Here is a 22,438-nt window from a genome sequence, read left to right on the forward strand (position 1 = left end):
TGTTACAAAAACGGAAGGCATCAAAAAGGCAAAAGTGGCCTTTTCCCCACGCCCTTTCTTCCAATTTGGCTTGGGGAAATTGCAGTCAACCTCATATCTGTGGCCAGAGCACGCACCAAGAAAACTGTGTCCTGTCCTGTGCCTAGTAGGTCTTCTGTGCACTAAAATTTAGCAGGCTGATGTAGGATGACTTTAAATGGTGATGCTCAGTTTTCTAGACAGGGAAACTGAGAGCCGAAAGGATTAGATCCTTTGTTGCCCCTTGCCCATTTCTTATATAAACAGATACATTTCCATCTTGCTCTAAGCAAGTGAGTGCAGGGTGCCCTCTGCTTGCCCTTTGAGCAGAGAAGCCAAGGGGGTGGTGTGTAAGGTTCAGTCTGAGCCTCCCTAGATAGGGAGGAGGTATGGAGCAATGCAGATTCCTTCCTGCTGTCTCACCTACAATGTCTTTTGTTTCCAGGATTTCTACTGCTCTTAAATAAACACAAAATAAATTCACGTTCCATCACCTTCCTCTAAACTGTTTTTTCTACAGGCAATTTGTCCTCTTCACTGTGTGCTTCTCCTCTCTTCCCCCATATCCCAGCATACAATGTTTATAGTGGGCTCTTTTAAAACAAAATATGTATGTTTGTCTATCTTTCCTTGCTCCTGACCTGTGGATACGGTATGTTATGCGTTTAAGTTAATATACATACAGAGTAACCCTTAAACCCTCAGTGCAAGGCTGCTGGCTCAGAGGGATTTTATTTTATTCATTTTTTTTTCCTTGCGCTTAGCTCCATCTGGCAGGAAACCTGATCATAGGCGCTCTCTTGCTTGGTGTCCTGTGGGAATCTCCAGAGATGTGGGCCTGGTGGAGTGGCTTGGCTTCAGTTGACTGACCATGTTGTTGCCATTCTGTTAAAGCTCTTGGTGTGCTCCTCGGTCACCTTAGGTCCATACTGGCCCACCTCAAACACGTTGGTGATCTTTGTCATGGGTTTGGCAGCCAGCTCCTTCAGCTTCCGGGCATCAAAGCGTGGTTTATGTAGAAGAATGGGTAAGCGGCGAGGGAAAGAGAAACCTTCTTCCTTCTGCACTTTTTTTTCTTCTGCTTGCTGCTTTTTCTTGTTGACTGTCATCTGGTATAAAATGGCATCCCACATCCTTGTGGTCCTTGGTTTAACCAGCTGGCTGTCTTGAGTGGTACTTGTTTGAGAGCTGTCTTTCCCATGGCTTGCTTCCTCCTGCCCCTGCTTGGCCGGCTCAGGCTCCGGGAAGCTGGGTGCCTCTGGTGGCACTATCAAGTGCTTCCTGAGGCGATACCAGCCGCTAGCATTGACTCCAAGAGGTTTTGCTTCTTCCACCAACGGCAGTGGTGGCTCAGCTTTGAGGGGTGAGCTGGTGTTTGGTACACTGGGGGCCAGCTGAGGGGGAATGGCATGTTCTCCCTTTGTTTCTGTGGGGGTGGCCCCCGCAGTGTCGGCTTGTGCTGGGGTTGCTGCCTCTGTGGGTACTTGCCCCCAAGGAGTGCTGGGTGTCGATGGTCTTGGGGTCTCACTGTGCTGCTTGGGTGACTCGGGCACTCTCTCTGATCCAGATGTCTCTGTGTCGCTTTCAAGGATTGCAGGCTTATTGGAGTGGGCATCAGAGGTGCTGGGTTTGGGATAAGGGGCTTTGATAGATTCTTTGTGTGGTACAGGACTGAGCGCTTCACTAGGAGGTCCTGCCTTTGCAGGAGAAAGTGGATGAGGCTCCAGGGTAGGAGGGGAAGCCATAGTCTTGCTGTCACTGAGAGGGGCAGGTATCTGTCTTGGAGATGATTCGGAGTGACTCACTTCAGCTGCTGGAGAAAGTGGCCTTTTGTTCTCATTGCTGCGGGTTGCTTGGGTCTGGTCTGATGTGGGTATCTTAGCCTTGGGTGCCTTGACACTGTGGAAATAAGTGTGCACCTTGGTGATATAGGTAACCTCTGGTGCCCTTTCTGTACTGGTTGTGGAAGAAGGAAGCTGGGGGAAAATGAATATAGACGAGGCCCGTGGAGAGGGAAGCTGAGTGTCTGTGCCTTCAGGTTGCTGTGGTGTCTCAGGAGCGCCTGGCTTGTGTAGCGGGGATGTTGCCGGGGAGGTTGTGAATCTGAGGTGTTCAGCAATGCGCCTTTGCTCGGTGACTGTCAGTGTGAAAGGCTTGCTTTTGCGGAAAGGGGAGGGAACGTGGTGGGTGACAGGCTTGATGGGGAAGCGGGATGGGAGGCTGATGGATGGAGCTGTTGCTGTTTTAGGGGTCTCCGCTGGGGGAGCGCTGCCATGGTGCTGCAGGTCAGGGCTGGCCTCATTCACAGGGGAGAGACTGGACCGAAAGGACTTGGCTTGCTCCGAAGCTAGCACGGTGTTCTTCTTGGCTGCTTTCTTCAGGAGTTTCTGGAGCCGCAGGTTGTCCTTCCCTGGCTTTGGCAGGGTGGGAGGGGGAGAAATCTGGGGGCGAAGGGGAGCAGGCTGAATGGAGGATGATACAGTTATCAGCATTGTCATCTCCTGTAACAAAACACAAAGCTTAGAGTTGATGGGGGCTTGGCCCTGTACCTGCCTCTTACAGGGCTAGACCCTGTTTTTTTAAGTATCCTTATGTAAGGCCTTCTCTTCTTCCCTCCAAAAGGTTCAAGTATGGAGTTAGTCCTCTTCAAGAAGAGCATCAGACTTGTTTTTTCTCATCCTCCCAAGGTACCCTCCACCAATCTTGAGGGTGGTGGGACAGGGCTAGAGATGCATTTGGGAAAGTTTGTATTGCCAAACCTGGAGTCCTGCTCCTGGCATTAGCAAGAAATAAAGTTGGAGCTCCTTGAGACCCCAGACATCCATGTCTTGGCAAGTTCTAGCAGGATTTGGAACAAAATGTCCAGAGAAACAGCAGATCTGAAATTTTGAAGCTTTGAAACATTCTCCAGAGGTGCAAATTAGAAATGTTTCATGGCTTTCCAAATTCCAGTTATTAATACTCTGATACAATGTTATATACAACATAACAGCCATAAATTACGTAAAAGTCACTTAAGTCAAAGTCAATACCAGTGCTGATTGATTGTAGCTGGCAGAAGGACATCCCTGTGAAATGCAATACTTAAAAGCTGCATTTATCTGGTGAGAACATGCTTTGTCACAACACTGCCTGACTCTCGCTGGTGTTTCCTTGCTGTGTCGAGCACTACAGCAACCTTCGCCTTCTGCACTTATCAGCCCTTAAGATAAAAGTTAGTTTCCTGTTTCCCTTGGAGAGCATTGCCACTGTCCTCCCTGTATGTCTTCAGTGAAAAGGATATAAGATCCAATGCAGACCCCAACCTATTTCTGATTGGGGTTTGCACCTGGAACCCCTGCTACCAGAGCTGTGCCCCTCCCAAGAGGATGTGTGGGTGCTCTTCCAGCTTTGTCTGCCACTAGCTCTCTGTAACAGCATTCCCCCCTGCCTCTGACCTCTTTTTCCTTACTCTCACCAAGGCTTGTGCTTTTCTGCTGTCAGAAAAGTGAGGCTTTGGGTCTCTGTGAGGAGTTGGTGATCTTTGGATGGGGGCTGCCAGGAAAAGGAGTTGCAAGAGTCATGCTGAAGTTGGGTGTTTGGTATTCCCCAGCCTTGTTGAGGAGGAAAGAGAGGAGAACCGAGATCCATTTTATTTTGCTAGCCTTGATGCAGACCTTCAGCTCCCCTGTGCCAGAAGTCTGACTGTCCTGGCTCACTGTCTACTCAGATTTGCCGAGTTTTCTATGAAATGAGTTATAAATCACTGAATCGCTTAATCCCCAGTGCTGGATGCAACTGAGCATCCTGAAACAAGGAAAGCAAGGTGGGGTGATGTCAGCAGAGCTCAGTGGGGCTCTTGCATGCTTTTTACTCTGCTCTTGATGGCGCTCGACCTGCTCTGGTAAGTGGAATGGCAGCCTGTGCCTCAGAGTCCTGACCTGGCTGGTCTGAGCTGGCAGGAGGGAGGTGAAGTTTGTAGCATGATGCCTACTATGAAGGAAAATTACCCTGAATAAAACTCTTAAAGTGCAGAACAGATGTTTTACACTTGAGTGCTGCATGTTGCCTTTAGGCTTGCAACCTTGCTTTCAGCACTGGCCTGGGAGGCTGATCAGTAACAAGCAAGAGGGTGCATCTGCCAGAGCTGCTTGTAGAGGGGAGAAGGATGACTCCCTGAAAAAGCAAATGAAAGCACTGAAGAGGTGGCATGTGGGGGCACAAAGCCCTCAAGGGCCAGTCTTTACCTCTGTGGGCGAACTGTTCTTGTGAGCACAGCATGTGGTGGGTGGGGTCTGGGCAGCACCTAGCCAAAGGTGCACTGGTACCTACTGATCCCTTTGTTTCAGGTACAAATATGAGAAACCTCCCACCATTTTGTTGAGGAGGCCTCAGGGCGGGGGGATAGGGGGGAATTTGTGCAAGCGAGGGATGACAACTGTTGGGCATGCCAAGTGGCTTATCAGCTTTGTGCCTTAGCCATAAGGCTGGGATTAGGACTTGCTCTGTTCCAAGAGCTGCTCTTAGGAACAAGTCTTCCCTGGCCCTAAAAGGGCTGAGACACCCCATTTCTTCATCAGATATGTGATCCCTTCCCCAGCCCTTTGGATAGTCTAAGTTCTTTTGGGTTAGAAAGCCAAAATGTCTCAGCTGAGAGGTGCATCCTTGCTGTTGTGTAACACTGCTCCAGCTCTGTTTGTATAGGTATTAGTAATTGCTTGGGTGATTTAAACTGTTGCACTGTGAGCTAGCAAATTCACCTGATGTTAGGACTGATTGTGGAATGACTTCATTTGCTCCTGTTTAATGTGGTCCCATGGACTGCCTGTATTGCAAGATGAGCTGTGGTCTAGCAGTGCTGGTGAGCCAGAACCATAAGGCTGAACTACTCCGGCTTGTGCTGGGCGTACAAGAGAGGCAGAGGAATGAGCTTCCCAACTACTGATCAGCTCTTTGAGCTGAGTGCTTTGCTTGTCCTGTGAACTGCAGCACCCCTGAAAATGCAGCTTCCTAGGTGGGTCAGAGCAGGGTCTTGCCTGGGATTTGCTGCTAACTGCCAGATGCTTCTGAGGAGGGCAGAGAGGTCTGGTCATGGGAGGCTGAGGATATAATTCAGCTGCACCAGGAAGACTTTCCCTCTAATCCCAAAGTTGGAGGCTGGTTTATCTCTGGTCTCTTCCAATAGTATGTGCTCTTAAAGTAACCCTTGCTACTATCTGAGCACCCTGTCTGGCTTGAAACCTGCTGTGCTGTGTGTCTTAGAGCCCTTATGGGTGGTGAGTTGCATGACATGCAGCTTGGGTGCTGGAGCCTGTGTGTTTGGGGGACAATCGTGGTGGGAGAGACATTTAGACATTGCAAAAGGAGAAAAACTCCTAGCTTATTTGCCTTCCCTTATCATGCTTGGTTTTGTCTGAGTCTCCTTCAGAGCTTTGTGCACTCAGGAGAATTTCTGCAACAAGTGAGACTTGGCAAGTGTTGTCCTTGCCACATAATGAAGGGAAAACACAGATATGCCTATTGCCTGGTGAAAACCTGGGGATGAAGGGGTGAAAAAACTGCCTGAAAAACTTGGGTGGGTTTGCGATAAGTTGGAAGGAAATTGAGCTAGAAGCAGAGTTAAGAGGCTTTTAAAGGGTCAAGTTTCCCTCCTGGTGGTTGTGTGCCTGTGGATGCAAGGGAAATCACCCACTCTTGGATCCCTACTGTTCTGCTGGATGCTGCTTGAATCGTGGTCAACCCCAAACTGAGATTGGCAGGGAGAGTATCAGCATGGAAGAGTCATTTATTACATGATGGAAAAGTAATTTGTGTGCTGGAGCCCCTCCGCAGTACCAGCTGTTCTGCAGAGAGAAGATCAAGAGCTGTGGGAACCTGATACTGCCACAGATGGTCCCAAACAGAGAGCTGCAGTTGCCAGGGGCTGCAGGAACATGCTATCAGCGTTAGTGACTTTCTCAGGTGTGGAAGGAAGTCTGCTAATTGCTGCCACCTTGGGATGAGGAGGCTGAGCTGGAGGGTGTCCTTCTCTCTGCCTGGGCAGTCATGACCTCTGCTGGAGATGAGCTGGAGGCTGCCGTGTGGCTGAGCCCTCGAGAGTGCTGGGGGGGGGCTGAATGTGGGGGTATTTAGAGCGTGGTCCCCAAGAAGCTTTGGAGCACCATCTCTCTTTGCAGTCCTCAGCTCCTGCTATCTGTTATGGACATGTCTCAAGTTGGCTGTCCTGCATCATAGAGACTTTATGAGCAGTGGAGAGGAGGGATTCACATGGCTCTTGTGAAGATGGTTGGGAGAAAGCCATCTCTAATTGCTAGGGCAAGATATCCTGGGCTATCCAAAGTCTATTGCTCGTGGCAGACCAAACAGTATGCATAAGCTTGTCTTTTTCTTGTCTTACAGCTGAGCTTGGTCCTGGTTCGATGTAACCTTCAATGCCAATATTTCCTCTGCTCCAAGGAAGATACTCAAAGGATGTTTCTCTTCTTCTCCTGCCTAAAGTCAGTCTGCTTCAGTACAGCCTGACTGTCCTCTCTGAGTGTGAGTGACGACCCATGCTGCCTCCAGTCAGGTGAAAGGAACTAAATCAGCTGGCAAAACAATCCCTGTTTTAACCTTCTAAGTGACTCTGGCTATTTTTTTTTTTTTTTAAATCTGGCTCTGCTATGGAGATGAGAGGCTGTGGCTTTGCTCCCTCTCTTCTTTATCAAGTGCTTGAAGAGAAGAATCTACTGATCTGCCCAGCTGGCAGGTATTTTGCTACACAGTGAAGAATTTCTAATCTTGTGGCTCTTGTTGGCTGGGTGGTAGGAGAGAAGAAGCTGAATAGAAACCAAGTAAAAGAATCAATGTTTGAAAAGAGGACAATGGGCAGATCCTGAATGTCAGGAGACTGCAAGGACTGTTTCTCACCACCACTAGTGCCCGCTGTGGTTACAGACTTCCCCTGTTTACAGCATAGCCTCTTTCCCTCTGTAACATCTGCTTTGAGGGACTTCATCTACTGGTCTCTCTGCATGTACATCAAGGCCAAATTACGTTTAACCTAGTCCTGCTTTTTATTTAGTTTCCAGATCACTTAGCTTTTAATCACAGCTAAGTACCCATGCCAAAATATTCCATCTCAACGGTGACCACAGAAGTTTAGTTTCAGATAGCTGCTGCCACCTTCTCCCTGCTAAACAGGGATGTAGGCCTGAGGCTTCCTTTTCCAGGTGAGGAGTGTTAATTACTGGCATTATCTCCCTTCTCTGGGAAGGGATTTGCTTTTCCTCTTACTTGGGCTCTGATGCAAGGAGTTGAAACACTTATTTCTAAATGTCAAAGGCAGGTGTGTTGATAACCTGCAAATGATCCTCCTGGAGGAGGACTAGATATCTGGGAAATTACCAAAATTTCCTTATACTGGAAGCTGTCTAGGTGAAAAGGTATCTTGGTGTGTTGGGGGAGGTCAAGGCTTGCTGTGAACAGGGGGAAACCAAGCCCCTGAAGATGGGCACTCTGATTTCCAGGCTTTGAGTCCCAGTTCTGTAAACCAGCTCCTGGGTCTCTTCTTGAACTCTCCTGCTTCTTTACACTTCATGTCATTAGCACATTCCTGATTTCCTGTTTAAAATCTGTTCACGTCCTCTTCTCATGAAGGCTGTCAACATAAATTTGCGACTTGTTTCTGCCCTCCTAGAGGGAGGGCAGCTTCTCTCTCCTCCTGCATCAGTTTGCTTTTTGCTTCAATTTACTGCGTGTCCTGGATATTTTTTTTTGTAAGCATTTAATAAAATTTGAGGAAGATGTTGTAACAATGGCAACTCTGAGGATTTTGTTGATGTAGGAATTGCTACAGCAAAGCTGGTTTCCCAGACCTTGCAACTCTCTTTGAGCAGGAAGTGGCAGAAGAGAAACGCTATCAAACTGAATGGCAAGAGGAAAAAGAGCTTGACATACGTTGGAGGGGAGCTTTCCTCCATTTTGGCTACCTGCTGCTTTCCCCATTGTTATTGAGGAAAATGACAATGAGATGGGAAAGATCAGGGTTTGGGCAAGATTTAGAGCAGCATGCAGAAGACTTCATAGAAAGTGATCAGCTAGAAGCAGCAGGAGGTTTAGCTGGCCAGCTAATAGAGCTGGGAAGAGTCAGGCTTCAACCCAAATCACTGGAGCTGTCAGCTTTAAAAGTCTTCTACAGCCTGCTTATACATTTCAGATAGATGTGTCTACAGGAACTCTGTGCTCTAATGAGCTGACTACTGTATCTGGAACCATCTATAAATAAATAAAAAGGCTGTTTTACCTTTTATGAAGGTGACCTTCCAAGTAACAGCCCTTCTCTTATGTAGAGACAGCATCCAGGTTGTGCTATCCTTAATATGCGCTTTCCAAGAGTGTTGGAAACAGGCAAGCTGCTGGGACTCTCTGGCTGCTCCCAGGTATCACTTCTGACATTTCCAAACAAGAAAAATCTCTTGCTATCCTTTTTTTGCTTATTGATGCCTTCAGCCTTTCTACCCCCTGCTTTAGCTGCTTCTGGAATGAGGAATTCAATGAGTCTGTGTTTTCCGGAGAGCATTGAGGAGTGTGGCAATATCTGGCCCAGTCTTCCTCAACCCTTCCTCTTTCAAGCTGGGACTTTGAAATGAGGCCAGAGCAGTAGCAACGTGATGTATAAAAGTGTCCCGGTGTGAGGTGAAAGCAGCACCATGGAGCCCTGCGTGGTGCTGGTAAGCCAACTGGTTGGGGCCTTCCTATTAGTGTCAGCTCTGTTCTGCAGTCGGCTGGCAGAAAGGGTGGCCAGAAGCTTCTTCTGTTACTATTCCTGTGCCTTACCAGCCTGGGTAGTGCAGAAAAGGCCCTGAAGGCTGCTTGTGTGAAATTCCTTCTCTAAGGAGGGTTAATTTGCAGGGCATATTTTCCCCACTTAAAGTCCATGTGGAACTAGATGTGGTTTCAACAGAAACAACTGCTATAATCCAGGTTCTGGCGGCAGGCAAGAAGTGAGCAGATTGCACGGCAACGCTCCAGAGAAACCAGAGTGCTCTCGCGACGATGGGAAGCCAAAGGCAAAGCGGCTTGAAGCAGATGTGTGTAGCTTTTTATGAGGTACCTGGATGTGCCAGAGAAAACTTTTCCACAATTAAATTAACTTTACAATGTGCTATTTCTCCTCCCCAAGTAATGTGGTGTGCATGTGCAGCTAGTGGCAATGTGACGGCGAGAGGGGCAGCAAGGTTACTGCACTGGGGAAGGACCCCAACAAGGGGACTCCACAGCCCAAGCCCTTTGGATGGTTATCTTGGCAATGCCCAGAGGAGAGGAAGGCTCCTTCCTCCCCTTGACGGTAAGCACAGAGCGTTGCAGCAGACTGCATCGTTTGGCACAGAGCGAAGCACGCGTTGACATCTGAAGTGCTTCTGCTCGTCTCTCGCTAAAATGAAAACTCAGTGTGGAGAAACCACTGAGCGTGGTGATGAAGTTATGCTGTATGTCGCGTCTGCAAAGCTTTCAGCCTTCCTGTGGGTCTTTGCGTGGTGCTGGCGCCTCTGCTCCCCAGGGGTGTGAAGAGGCACTCTTGGCGGGCCGCTTGCGTGGCTGAAGAACAGGCTGTGCCTCTCTGGTGTTTTCTGGCCCGATTTTATGCAGTAGACAACTACTCCCTGTCTTTTTTGCCTTTGTTTGTCACGATATTAATTAGCGTTGCTCGCTGCGCTGGTATCGGTGGTGCTTTTGTGCTGAGACCTTGGCTCTGTCTCTTCCTGGGACTGTTGCGTTCTTGAATGTAGCAAGGGCAAACGGAGGCACTGAGAGCGCCTTGCTTGCGGGGTTGTGGTTGCTCCTGAAGCCTGGTGGAGGGGCGTTGCTTTGGGATTAAAAACAGAAGTGGCCTCTTGAGAGAGATGTTGCTTCCCTCTGGTTTCTTCCTTCCTTGTGCTGATTATTTAGATTATACACAGAGAGGGAGCGTCCTTTTGCACGGCGTCTGCTCCTAAATGAAGATATAGGCCCTATAGTAATAACAAAATGGTAGCTATTTATATTTCTGTAGCAGGCCTTGGGGCTGCTTTACTTATTATTAATATTTTTCCCAACGAGCTTTAACAGATGATTCTACACGAATGTGTGAGAGAAAAGGAACTGAAAAATGTGGTCCACGAGCACTTGAATGCCTGTTTCCTGCAGGCCACAAACAGCATTACTTAAAACCGGAGAAAGCTTAGCTTAGATTAAAAAAAAAAAAAGTTTTTAATGTTTTTTCTTTATAGCACTTGTTCTGCCTCAAGACTGGGGGCCAAACTTCATCCGGTTCTGTTTCCAGGTATGAAATAATTGTAGGTCCCTCTTCGTGACTATCGTGATGCGTATGCCCTGGCTTACCAAGAGATGTCCGTGCAGTGCTTGCAATGCTGCCCTGGGCCTTCAGTTCAGTGGTGAACACGAGGGTCTAAAGTTTCCAAATGGCTGTTTCTTGAAAGGTGTCTGCAGCTCTTGCTCTCTGAAGGAAAGGTCAGGCTCTGCGGCACCTGGGCCTGAATGTCAGCTCTTCCTCTCCCACTACCTCCGCCGCAGAGAAGGAAAATAAGCAAGCTCCGAGAAGGCGATGTCTATAAATAATGAAGTGGCAGCTGATATGTTGCTGAGCAGGTCTCTGAGTTGGTATATTGATGTCTCTTGCCAGTTAAACACACTTTTCCTAACACCGGATAAAGAATGGATCTGACAGTGACGAAACATGTAATAAGGGCTAGCGCTTGCTTAAGAAACGTCGGACCCTCTGTGAGGATCCTGACAATGATACAAGGCAGACCAAAAGCTGTTTCCATGTGATCTTTGTGTTTGGTCCCATGAGGGTTTTGTGTGTAATGGAACAGTTTGATTTAGATTAAGTGCTTTTCTGAAATTTATAATCTCTTCATAATAATTCTAAGTGATAGTGGTTTAGCCATCCTAAAGACACACATTCTTTTTCCCCTTTAAATAAGCAGAAAAAGATCTGCATACATGTGTATTTATACATACACGTATAAAATATATATACAATGAAGTCCCTTGTTGCTTCACACTAGGTATGTGGCCTGGATGTTTGAACAGTTGCAAATAGTACTGGGGTGCACAGAAATTTTCATCTCAAATCCCACAAATCCATGAGATGTTTTAGAAAGCTTGTAAAAGCTGGGCTCTATTATGGCTGTCATTTGCATAACTATACACTGGAGTTTCATCCAGGAGACAAACTACAGCAGTGCTATTAATCACTGATAACTCCAGTGTCTGTTGCCTGTCTGGTTTTGTAGCCTAAGATGGGCTTTAACGGAGGGGAAAGACAGCCTGTTTATTTCTAACTGACTCGGAGATGCCTGGTTGGGTGCAGAGCCTTTCCCCCAACGTTTCTAAAAGGCTGCAGGTGGCCAGCTGGGTGCTCTACAGCTGGTCCCTCGCCTAGCTCACCTATCTGGGGTGGCCAAAACAGTGACTCTGGGCACTGGTTCTGGCTCCTGTCCTTGGTCTGGAGGCCCAGACCAAGGATGTGTCTAGAACTGTCCTGTTTGTCTTTATCCTTAGAAAGACATCTGGCCTAGGTCTAGGGAGTCCAAGTACCGGAGAGTCTGCTGTTACCCCCAGGTAACAGCCTCCATCACTAAAACTCATGCATCCTGTGGCAAGTTTGTGCTTTGCTGACTTCTTCTTCCAACCTCTGGCTTTTTTTTTGAGAACTTCACTGGTTAGACTGAAAAGCCCCCTCTGTCTATGGTCAACAAGCTAAACGATCTCAGCTTGATGGGTGTCCTGTTGAAAGGGATGTCTCCTAGACCAGGAGTTGTTCTCAGAGCTATTTTCTGAGCCCTCTCTAGTTTTCAGCATCGCTCAGTGCAGTGTCGTTGTGCAGTTCTGAAGTTTTTATTATAGGCGTGTTATCACGGATCTGCTGTCCATCAGGAGCGATGGAAATACTGCCATGCACTGTGGCAGGAATCAGATTAGCTGACTTTTTGAGGTCCCTTCTGGCTTCACTATTTTATAATCGAGCCATAAATAAACTGTGGTGCCACAAGGGGATAGGCCAAATCTTTACTGTGTGTATCTAATTAAGATGCTCTGGATGGGTGCAGAGCAGTTCAACTCCTAATTGCCTATATTGCACCTTAGGTAGCTGTCTAAAGCAAATAGTGCAAACGCATCTCCCGAAGGCAATAGCTGAATGATGGAGTGTCAGTCTATTGCAAAAATCAGGAATCAATTTTAACTGAAGAAAGATGAAGTTTAGTACTTACTGATGTGTAACTTGTTTCCATTTGCAATCATTGGCATGTTGGGTGCATCGAGTTAATTCATTCAGTTTACAGAATTAACAGGTCATTGTTCCTTCAAGACTGTTTCCGATGTTTTCCTAGGATTTTAGAGCCCTGCAGGTAAGTTCAAAACATCGTATGGAAAAAAAACGATTTACAGTAGCCATTGAGTACAAGAGGTTTCTCAAAAAGAAATAGGTAAGGCAGCTTCATTTTTAAAGCATGAAAAGTTCTATCACCTAAAATTAGTGTGAAGATGGGCTATCAAGTGACACTGTTGCATGTTCCCAGATTTGGCTCTGCAAGATTTGACATCTAAACTCCTGGAGAGGTGAAGGACAGATGATGGTGACATGTTGCCAAGGGAGAGATTCTAGCGGAGTCGCTCTAGGCAATGAAGCCAGTTGGAGGCTTTTCAAGTTTACTGGTCAGAGTTACTGTTTTGCAAAATTCAGGACTGCAAAATGCAAATTTGAATCTGTGCTGTGACTGTTCCCGTCCCTGAAGAGGAAGAGCTTGAATTCTGGCTCTATCTCTACTTGTTGCTGGCGTGGGGTGTGCTGTGCTTAAGGTGCAAGGCCTGATCCGACCCATGTCCTGGAGCCTGGAAAATATTACACTGCAAGCAGAGGAAAGGGGAATTTGGAGTTTATAGTTTACTGATTTGGGCAGGTAATGGTGAATTTTGGTTGCCTGTTTGTGTGTAGTTTGATTTCTGTTTCACTTGAAGGTTGGGGCTGAGCCTGCTGGAATTAGCTGGCAGTTGAAGAAAGGCAGTCAAGCTGAAGAAAGGTGGGGGGCGGGGGGCCATGGTGAAGCAGAGCAAAAGGGGGCCAGCAGGACAGTGGGACAAGTTGCCTGAAACAGCACTAAGACTGGTCCATTCAGCACAAATGAGATGGAGGAGTTTTCCTGTCACTCTTAGCTAAATTCACCAGAAGGGCGGAAACGTCACCAGCAAATGTATTCTTTCTACTGAACACAGTTTGCTTACAGGGCTGGCAAAGAGCAGCCTTTTGCCTGGCTGAACACGTGAGCTGCCCAAAGTTTGCCCATTTGTTTACCACCTGCTGGTCCCTGGGCATTTCATCTCCTCTTTTCTAGCTGTTATTCTCCCTTCTCTCTGCCCAGTTTGGACTTTGCTTTTTCAAAGCCTTTCAGAAGCTTTTTAACATGGCTATCAAAGCAGCTGGTAGGTTAAACCTGCTCAGGGGTAGATGGGGGCTATGCAATAATAATTTCTTCGGAGATCCCCAAAGCAGCTTTAGATCTGAGTTCAACTTGGTCTGTTCTGCCTGGGTTTGAAGTGTGATAGTGCTGGTGAACTATGCCAGAAAGCCAACTCCAAAGGCTAATGCCTTCCTCTTATCCAATACTGCCCGTCTACGCTTTGTTACTTATTTACCCAATGCACTAATGTATGTCAAATCTGACTTCTAGTCACTCTACCTTGTTTCAGAAAACTAAAGCATGTTCATCAGAGTTTTAGCCTGACTCCTGAGACCAGTTATCAGAGAAGCAATGAAGATGCTGGTATTCTTGGGTGGGAGTGTTCATTAAGAGTCACTTTCGAATCGGACCCTTTTGCAGAAGGTGTTAAAAGGTGTTTCTTGGCCAGGAAGAAGGGATAGTCCCTTCTGACCAGGATGTGTTTCCAAAGGATGACAGACCATGCTGTTTTTCACCATCCCTATCTCTGTCCAGCCTGGGGTGACCAAACATCTTGATTTAGCTGGAACTGTCTCAGTCAGGGATCTTTGCTCTGATATCCTGAGCACTTTTTTCATGGTGCAGTGGGTGTGGGATTGTCTTTATTTTCACATCCAAATGGAGATGCTGGAGACTACTCAATCTCAGGCCTCCACGTTGTCACCCCCTTGAAAAGGGCACATCTTGTAATGTAACCAAATGCTGGGGGCCTATCCTTTTCTCCTAACCTCTTTTGGGTTCTGTCAAGAGCTTAGAAAAGAAAACTAAGTTTTCTTCTAAGTTTTACTTGATTTGCTCGTGCTAAGCTAGTCCTTTTATGTATTCTGCAGCTCACGTAACACAGTCTGGGAGAGAGAAAATACAGCTGGGAGCGACATTGGCTGCCACAGGAGATGTACATCCATATGTCTATCAGCTGTACATCCTTATGGCTCTCTGTAGCCTGCTCTGTAGCACTAATATTATTTGATCTCCTTTTTATTTCTGCTGGTTTATGAATATCTTGCTCTCTCCTCTAGTTCAGATGTTGTATCAGCTATGGTTTTCCCCGTCTATGGGAGACACTCTAAAAGTGAACAGAGATCTCGGCTCCTCTCAGCTGAGCTCCTCCTCTCACCATGCAAACTCAGGATGGGTTGTGCTGCAGGCAAGAAGGGGAGTTAATTAGTGGAGGTGCCATTGCTGAAATCTCCTGGTGCCATCTATGCAGGAGCTGTTCCCCTTTACCAGCTGCCTGGAGTCTCCAAGAGCAGTGTGGAGTTACTGGGACACAGCAGCATCTGGCCATGATTTCTCAAAGCAGGGGGAGAGGAAGGAGATGGGACGGTACTACTTGGGAGACAACCAGCCAAGCTCAAGTAGGTTTCCAATTCCTTTCTGTTGCAAAGACGCTGGGAAGCAGGAGAGAGCCTGGCCCTGAATAATCACAGCAGCTCGCAGTGCAATAGCAGCTATCCTATGTAACATGTAGCACTGTGACAGGTATAGCTGGGCTTTTCCCCTGTCTGAGGTGAGCTCTCTGTTCAGTTTCTCCCCCTCTGCCTCCCTGATGAATGGTGAAATCGTGCTGATGGGAGCCATCGTTCCTCACAGCAGCAGGCACCTGTGGAAGGATTCAGGGTAGGTTCTCAATCCTTCCTCTGAATCCCTTAATGCAATTGAATTTCTCCTTGCTTGTCGGCTTTAACATCTCAAAACTGCCACTGTTTTTTAGGAACCCTGGTGATATCGTGTGTCTCTAACACTGAAAACTTTGCTGGAAAAGGGAGCATGAGATAACGGCCAGAGCCAACCCAATTGGAAGTTTAGAGAAGACCGTTACAAATACGATAATTCCAACAGAATTGTAAAATGCCCCAGGACATGTTCTGCCTGCCTGTCAGTGACTGTCACTGCTGAAACTAAAGCAGCCTAATCAGTATGTTCACACCATGCATTGCATGAATGATGCATAAGGTTGCTTTACGTTTGCTTCTGGTGCAGACTAAGGTGTTCAGACCCGTGCCCGTTTCTTACGTTAACGTTTAGAGTCTCTGGTCTTGCACGTTGGGAGGGGGATAAAATGGGGGTAAGTTCTCCTAGTGACTGAGTTTCACAGAGGAGAAGAGACGCTAGAGTCCTCCATAGGAGAGTTAATCGAATTATCTCCTTCCAGAGGCAGGAAGGAGAACAGGGGTATGAGGAAGATGGATGGAGGCTCACACAGGTAATTTGGTCATTAATAAGAGATAGCTTGTTTGTTGCTAGGCTCACCCTTTTATTCTCCTTTTTATATCCCTGAATCTTCAAGGCGTCATGGAGCCATGATCAGGGAAGGTATCGGGCACCCTGTGGTTCCCCAGCTATCCTCTAGGGTTCAGGTAGGTGAACCTGCACCCTGGCAAATATTTATCCACATAGTCTTAATGAAGTGCTTTGTTTCTGCATGAACACTTGCAAGCTCTGAAATCCTGAACCCTCTATCTTGCTGCTGCTGTCCTCATACTCGTGCTTTCCTGAATGCTACAATTCCTTCTAATAGATCAAGAAAATGAAGGTATCTGATAGCATTTAGAAGCTGCTTTTTGGATCTCCACCCTCAGCTTTACCATCTTCTTCCCTTTTGCTCTGCAAAACCCTTTCTGCAGAAATGCACCCAAATGACTTGAGTGAGAGTAGCAGAGAAGCAAGGGGAAACGTGTTTCCAGCCTGTTTGCGAGTTGTGTTTTGGATTCTTCCGAATCCTGTCATTGCTAATAAAATGGCAACAGCCTGCCAGCACTTGGAATAGATGAGTAGATTTTAAAGTTTAGGGCTATTCTGATCTCTGTTAGACCAGCTGCATAAAGCAGGTCATTGGATTTTATCCAGGAACACAGAATATTTACTTATGTATGTTCCGTCCTTTCTGCCTCTGCAGGTACTTAGTCACTGACTGATATGCCTTTTTATTGGCAACTACTTCAATTAAATTGGAAAGAGTGGTTTCAGGGAACGTAGGGCATCCGCTTTAACCTTGAACTGCTGATCAAAGCCCACTGCAGAAACCCTTTCCCTGGGGTGGGATAAAGAGAAGAAAGGCAGAGAGCTGGCTAAGAATTTGGTTTTCTTTCCCATGTTGTTTTTGCAGTTCCCACTTTCTCCTGTCTTAAATCATGGTAAGTTTAAAATTGAAAGTGTCACATATCAGTAAAACAAACACCCCACCCCTCCCCAATCAGCTTGATCAACACATTTTTTGTGGCTGGTTTCAAGGTGTTTTGTTTCAGTGCTGCTGTTTGCATAAGTGGATGAATATGCCAAAACCAGAATAGCTGCATCATGTAAGGGGGAAAAAAACCACTTTTGTTTTGAAAGCATTAAAATAGGACTTTTTTTGGGGGGGTGGGGGGGTGGGGAGGGAAGAATGTTTAGACGGTAGACCATGGAGCAGCTCGTGTAAAGCACAATTTCCTTGCAAACAATTTCATTTTGGATAGCAGAAACTCTTCCAGATGGAAGATTGTTTCATTGAAAATTCTTCTGTGGCTCCAGGACGAAGGTATACGTGCAGAATCACAGGGTAATTTGGGGTGAGAAGGGACCTCAGGAGGTCCCCTGGTCCAAGCCCCTGGCCAAAGCAGGATCACTTTGCTATCAGATCAGTTTGCTCAGGGTTGAGTAGTCAGTGAATAAGTGAAATGTATCATTTCTTTTGGGAGTTAATCTCTCTTATGTAATCCTGGGCTGTTTAAAAAAAAAAAAAAAAAAAAAAAAAGTACCTACTTTATATGGAATGTAGCTGTTTGTAAATAACTCTGTAGTCTTTAATGAATATGAAGCTGCACCGCAGGTAGGATTTTGGGCTTCCAGAGTTCTGCAGAGACTTTCAGATGTACTTCTGCAGTGCTTTTCCAGCTAGCTGGCTGAGCATCCAGCCGTACAACCTAGTGACCCGTGGAAATACTGGCACTGACTCTTGTGCTCAATGAGCACGTAGCATGGTGGTGTAAAAACCAGAGGCAAGCATCTGGCTGTGGAGCATAGGTGTGTTATCTTTCTGCAATTTGTAAAATTATCTGGGCAACCATGTGCACATCTCTGGGGAACTGTATTTAAAACCGCTCTGACCTCTCCCTGAGTTCACCGGACTGCTTCGATAGGTCAGCCAGCAGCCAGAAAACATGAGAAGGCTGATTACAGCTCCCATACAAGCAAGCCTGCTATGTGGCGTGTTCCTTGTGGAGTGTCTCAAATAACCAGACCAGGTGCTCCTACCTACTGAAAAGAAATGTGATATTTGGGTAGGTTACCTAGAGGCAATTTCTCCAGGTCTCTGTCCCAGGCTGTAGCCCCTATTCAAAGGGCAACGTCGGTTTTGTGTTTCCTCTGCCAGGTGAACACGCTGTTACTGTAAAAGCATACCAGAGCTCTGGCTTGAAATCAGCAGGCAAAAGGACTTTATCCAGTTTGAGACTCTAGTTCACATGTGTGATCAGCACACACGCCTCTGGTCTTAGTGCTCTTTCCTTGCTAGGTTGCTATGTGATAGATGAAAGGGGTTCTCCAAAGACAAGTCCTCACTGCACCCTCACCTAACAAAATCCTGTAGCTCTTGAGGAGAAATGAGGCCCTGAGTGATATCTTTCTGTTGTTCGATGCATGTGATCAGTAGGCAACGTGAGGTGCTGGTGGTCAGCTGCTCCTTCTCTGGGCTGATGTGGGTGTATTGCGGGCAGCTCGACATACAGGGAATGGCTCATGCAAGGAGAGATGATATCAAGACAGCACAAAATATACATGCTAGAGCAGGAGGATCTACTGTAAACAGAAGCAAAGCTGATGGAAAATGCCGCAGGTTGTGAATGAATCTGGTGTGCAACATCAAAAGATGAAGTAAGGACTAGACATATGGTATATGTAGGAAGCATAGGGAACATGGCTAAGGCACAAAGCAAATATTGGAGAGAATTACAGTTACATGCCAGAGCTGAAGAAGCCTACAAAGGGAAGAAAGGACAAAGCATAAAATAGGTGATGGAAATGAGCCTTGGCAGTGGTACAGTAGTGAACCAGATGATAGTGGAGCTACTGGAGAGCGTGCGCCTCGGATAAGCCACCTTTCAGAGGCATGGAACGGATATCTCTTCAGTTGTGTGCGAAAAGGGGACCAGACCATGCTGGGACTGGAAACATCACGCACAGCTAAGGACAGCCTCAACACAAAGCGTGACGTGAACGCACACGATCCCCATGGAGCCAGTGCACCGGACACACGGACGCCCCTTAGAGATGGTAGGTGACCTGCTAAGTGCACAGGCCACATGCAGGGGGCAGAGATGGGGAAGATGGTGCACAGACATGATGCATAACATGAAGACAACCGTTGCCTGGAGCACTTGCCCAGTGTGCCTAGCTTGGGAACTGAGGTGAGCATGGATACATGTGTGTGGGAATTCAAGGGATGCAATGTTTAAATCTAACGTGTTTTCCCTCAGAGGCAGCGGAGTTTACAGAACCTGCCGCTTCATCCCTGGGAGCGACCACAGAGCTGTGCAGCGTAAAACAAGGTGCTGAGACTGGATGCCTGAGACCTAGCAGTACTGTAAAAAGCCAAGAGCTGCAGCAGGTAGAAACATCTGGTTATTTGCCCCTCACCTACTACCAATATCAACATCGTGTTTGTCTCGATGGTTAGAGGGGATTTGGAGTGATGCAGGAGCCTCTAACATGGTGCTTGCTTCCTCCCAGCTGATGCACAGGCAGTACCAGTCAAAGGCTTTGCAATCCTGCAAGATGCTCACTCTGCTCCTGCCAATGGACTGGAGGCAACTGGGCCAGATGGCAATAACGGAACCAGCCAACTTTACATCTGCTGAAAACCGCCCTCTTATAAGCCTAGGTTTTATGCACACGCACAAACACCCACTTTCTTTTTAACTAACTAATCCAATTTTTTCCCCCTTCTCTTTGTACACCAGACCAGTCTGAGCAGCTAACGACGGGTGCAGGGAAGGCAGGCAGGCCTGTCCCGTTTTGTCCTTTGCACGGCTCTGCGTGGGAGACGGTGTCAAGGCACCCTGTCAAGCACAGGGACAGCCTATAATAGGCAGGCGGGCGAAAGAGGCTGGTGAGTGCTGTTGCCCAGCAGGGTCTGCTGCTGACATAAAAGGAGATGCAGCTGAGGGATTCCCCTCTGAGACCTCCCTGCTCTCCTGCTGGTTTGGGCAAATACAGTATTTCTTGGAGATGTGCCCAGCTGGTGGAGCGTCTCATGAGAATGATCCGGGGAAAGACAGCAAAAATGCTTAATGATGCTGAAAACGCAGCGTGAAAGCTGCATTAGTGCTTTTGGTGGAATTAGGGAGCAAAGGTTGTGATACCTGTTCTTCTTGCAGCATGTCCCCATGCTGGGCTCGCTCCCCTCAGCAGCACGAGATTTCCCCCCCCCCCCCCCCCCGGCTCCTCCACCAAACTCCTCCTGCCCTCAACTGCAGCGCTGAGAATGGGTGCAAGCCTGATTGCACCGTCCCCCTCCCACCCAACAAGTAAAAGCCTCAGCTCCAGCTGGTTTGCAGGGAGGGAGGTGGGGGGATAAAGCCGCAGGACAGCTGAAGAACGCAAGCTTGAGAAGAGGTTTTAGCTCTTGTATGTTACCTGGCGAAGGCTGAGCGATGGCTAGAGGTCGCAGCGCTGCGCTCCCCGCTCCGCGGCTCTAAAAGCTTGTCTCTGCATCTTTGGTTTGGGACCCTTCCCTGCAAGCGGCAGGGAAAGAGTGGGCAGGAATTGATGTGTGACACGCGCCGAAAATATCGCCTGACCCACAGCTCCGAAAGGTTTTCTCTGCTCTTACAGGCTGGGAGAAAGGGGGTGCTCAAGCTGCCAGGCACACCGGCGGGCACGGTGTGCATTGCAGGGGATCCCTGCCAAGGGGAGACGGAGCAGAGGGAGGGCATGGATGAAGCCCGCAAGCTTTAGTGAAATGGAAACCTTGCTCTGGAGGGTTGTGCGGGGCAGGGCAAACCTCTACCGGCAAACCCGTGCAACTGCGGAGAGCTGTTTGCTGGGGCGGCAAAACCCCCGCCAGCTCTTTGGCTGCCTGTGTTGGTTCCTCCGTCCCCAGGGGCTGGCGGGGCCCTTGCCCCTCATCGCGGCAATTGTGGGGTCTCTCTGACGTGTCCTTACCTAAACAACACTTCCTTTGTGTGCTGAGAAGGGCCCTGAGTGTGGCTGGAGGAAGTGGCCCAGCAACCTTGCTCACTGCTTCTGCTGCCTTCTGGCTTCTTGACCCAGGTCGTCTTGAGCCCTGACGCGTGGCAGAGCCCCTCTCTCCTTAGACAGGTGGGTGCACCTACCTGTACACCCCATCCTGCTCCCCACCCCTTTTGCTTCTGGTTTCTCACGTGCCCTGTGACTCTGCTCACTTCAAAGAGCCTCTGACAGCAGATCTCCGAGCTCTTTGCAAACCCTAACCCTGCAGTGCAACCACAGCCATTTACATCTGGAGCAGCAGAAGGAGCCCCTGCCTGGCCCGGAGAGGAGAGGACACTGCTGGGGGAATAGCTCTGAGATTGCAAAAGCTGGTGAGCCACAACCATGCTTTAAGTAGAGACCGTACACTGAGGACCTCTGAGAGCCCCGCATTTCATTTCTGGCCCAAGAAGCTCCTTTGCCTTTGCCTCAGATACCCTTCTTTAAGCTTTGCTTGCCTGGTGGGGTTGTAAATATAGAAACGCAAGCCTTGGAGTTTTTTCTCCAAACATGTCCCTCCCCTCTTAGCATAATCTGTGCAATTCTTCCAGCTGCTCCTATACATGGTGTGACCTTTTTTTTCCCTTCCCTTCCTCCCCCCCCCCCCACCCATGCACAATCCCTTCCCTTCCTTTCCCCGCCAGCATAGCGGCCCGCGGGGCCAATCGGCTCCTCCAGACGATCAAATGTCACTATAACTTGAGAGCGGCATCACCTTGGGGCGCGTGCAGATCCCCAGCCTGTGCCCTTCGGCAAGGAGCTCGGTGCTTCTCTCCTCTTCCTCTTCCTAGGTAAGCTGAGCTCTGGCAAGGGGAGTAGTGCGGGTTTGAGCCTCGGTTTGAATGGGGAGGTGTTGGAGAGGGGTAGCTCACGCGTAGCACTGAGTCTCCTGGCTAAGGAAAAGGCACTTCCTGGCTTGGTGGGGATTTGCTTTGGCAAGGCTCAAGGCTCACGTTGCCCATAGAGATCTGGGTGCTTTGATCTCGAGGGAGCTTGCAAGGATCGATGCTGGAGAAAAGACCCCTTTAAAGCCAAGAGCCTCGGCTTGAGAGTGAAATGACATCTCTAGGGGTAAAGGAGGCACATGTTGCATGCGGGAAAACTCCCTGCAACAGCGTGAGGCAAACATCTACTGTGTCCCTAGGAAAAGGGAATGGCTGAGGCTGGACGGATGACATGCGGGCACCAGTGCTCCTTAGTGAGGTTTCCACAGCCACGAAGGGCTGCTAGATAGGCGAGCTTGGGGGAGAACTGAAAAAGAGGAGTGTGGCTGTGGGAAATTCCTCTTTCCCAAAGAGAAAAAGATAATTGAAAAATGAAGCCTATGTGCGTACAGCAGGGGAAGAGGAGAGAGAATGATGGTGAATTCAGTTTTGTTTTAAGTGTTGCTGCTTTTGTGAAGCTGGTACTACTACAAACCTCTGGGTGTTGCTGACCTGACTGCCAAGAAGGTGTGACTGCCCCACGGCAGCCCTCTGTCTGGCGTATCCCCCAGGAGCCCCCAGACCCCTGGCCACCACAGTGGCTCCTCATGGGAGGACATTGCTGTGAGCCAGCCCAGGCTGGCGTGGCCACCTGGAGGGTGGTGGCATGTGAAGACGTATGAGGTGGCACATTAGCAGCTGTCCTACTGCTGATGAAAGAGCACAGTAACAAGCACAGACCCCCATTACCAGCCCTCCGCTGGGGTGAGTGCGTGATGCTAATGCAGCTGGGTCTGGCCCTGGTCCCGGCCTCAAGGGAGGATG

At 48.3% G+C, this 22,438-nt stretch overlaps 3 protein-coding genes across 12 annotated transcripts in view; 2 read left to right on the forward strand and 1 right to left on the reverse strand.

Moving 5' to 3' along the window:
• The window catches only part of LSP1 (lymphocyte specific protein 1), a 49,952-nt gene extending 42,159 nt beyond the window's left edge, over nt 1–7,793 (forward strand). For all 3 annotated transcript variants that reach the window (XM_068944798.1, XM_068944799.1, XM_068944797.1), the window contains one exon: nt 6,397–7,793. The gene's annotated coding sequence lies outside the window, so the exon portion shown is untranslated. The remainder of the gene's footprint in view (nt 1–6,396) is intronic.
• PRR33 (proline rich 33) lies at nt 732–2,668 on the reverse strand. The gene has a single exon (XM_068944796.1). The coding sequence runs from the start codon at nt 2,514–2,516 to the stop codon at nt 876–878; it is 1,641 nt and encodes a 546-aa protein (XP_068800897.1). The 5' UTR covers nt 2,517–2,668; the 3' UTR covers nt 732–875.
• A 6,513-nt stretch (nt 7,794–14,306) lies between the features above and the next one.
• Nucleotides 14,307–22,438, forward strand: part of TNNT3 (troponin T3, fast skeletal type) — a 42,918-nt gene continuing 34,786 nt past the window's right edge. For 3 of the 8 annotated variants that reach the window (XM_068944807.1, XM_068944806.1, XM_068944805.1), the window contains exons 1-11: nt 14,309–14,839; nt 15,009–15,101; nt 15,196–15,399; nt 15,637–15,687; nt 15,772–15,841; nt 16,591–16,618; nt 17,836–18,734; nt 18,938–19,068; nt 19,191–19,569; nt 20,656–21,022; nt 21,335–21,481. The gene's annotated coding sequence lies outside the window, so the exon portion shown is untranslated. Of the gene's footprint in view, nt 14,840–15,008; nt 15,102–15,195; nt 15,400–15,636; nt 15,688–15,771; nt 15,842–16,590; nt 16,619–17,835; nt 18,735–18,937; nt 19,069–19,190; nt 19,570–20,655; nt 21,023–21,334; nt 21,482–22,438 lie in introns of all 8 variants that reach the window. The other 5 variants (XM_068944803.1, XM_068944802.1, XM_068944800.1 and 2 more) reach the window with 4 other exon arrangements.

This window comes from Struthio camelus, chromosome 5, assembly GCF_040807025.1.
Source record: "Struthio camelus isolate bStrCam1 chromosome 5, bStrCam1.hap1, whole genome shotgun sequence".
NCBI classification, from domain to species: domain Eukaryota; kingdom Metazoa; phylum Chordata; class Aves; order Struthioniformes; family Struthionidae; genus Struthio; species Struthio camelus.

Coding starts and splice junctions, on each gene's coding strand:
- PRR33 (XM_068944796.1), bottom strand. CDS start 2,516: ATGACAATGCTGATAACTGTATCATCCTCCATTCAGCCTGCTCCCCTT.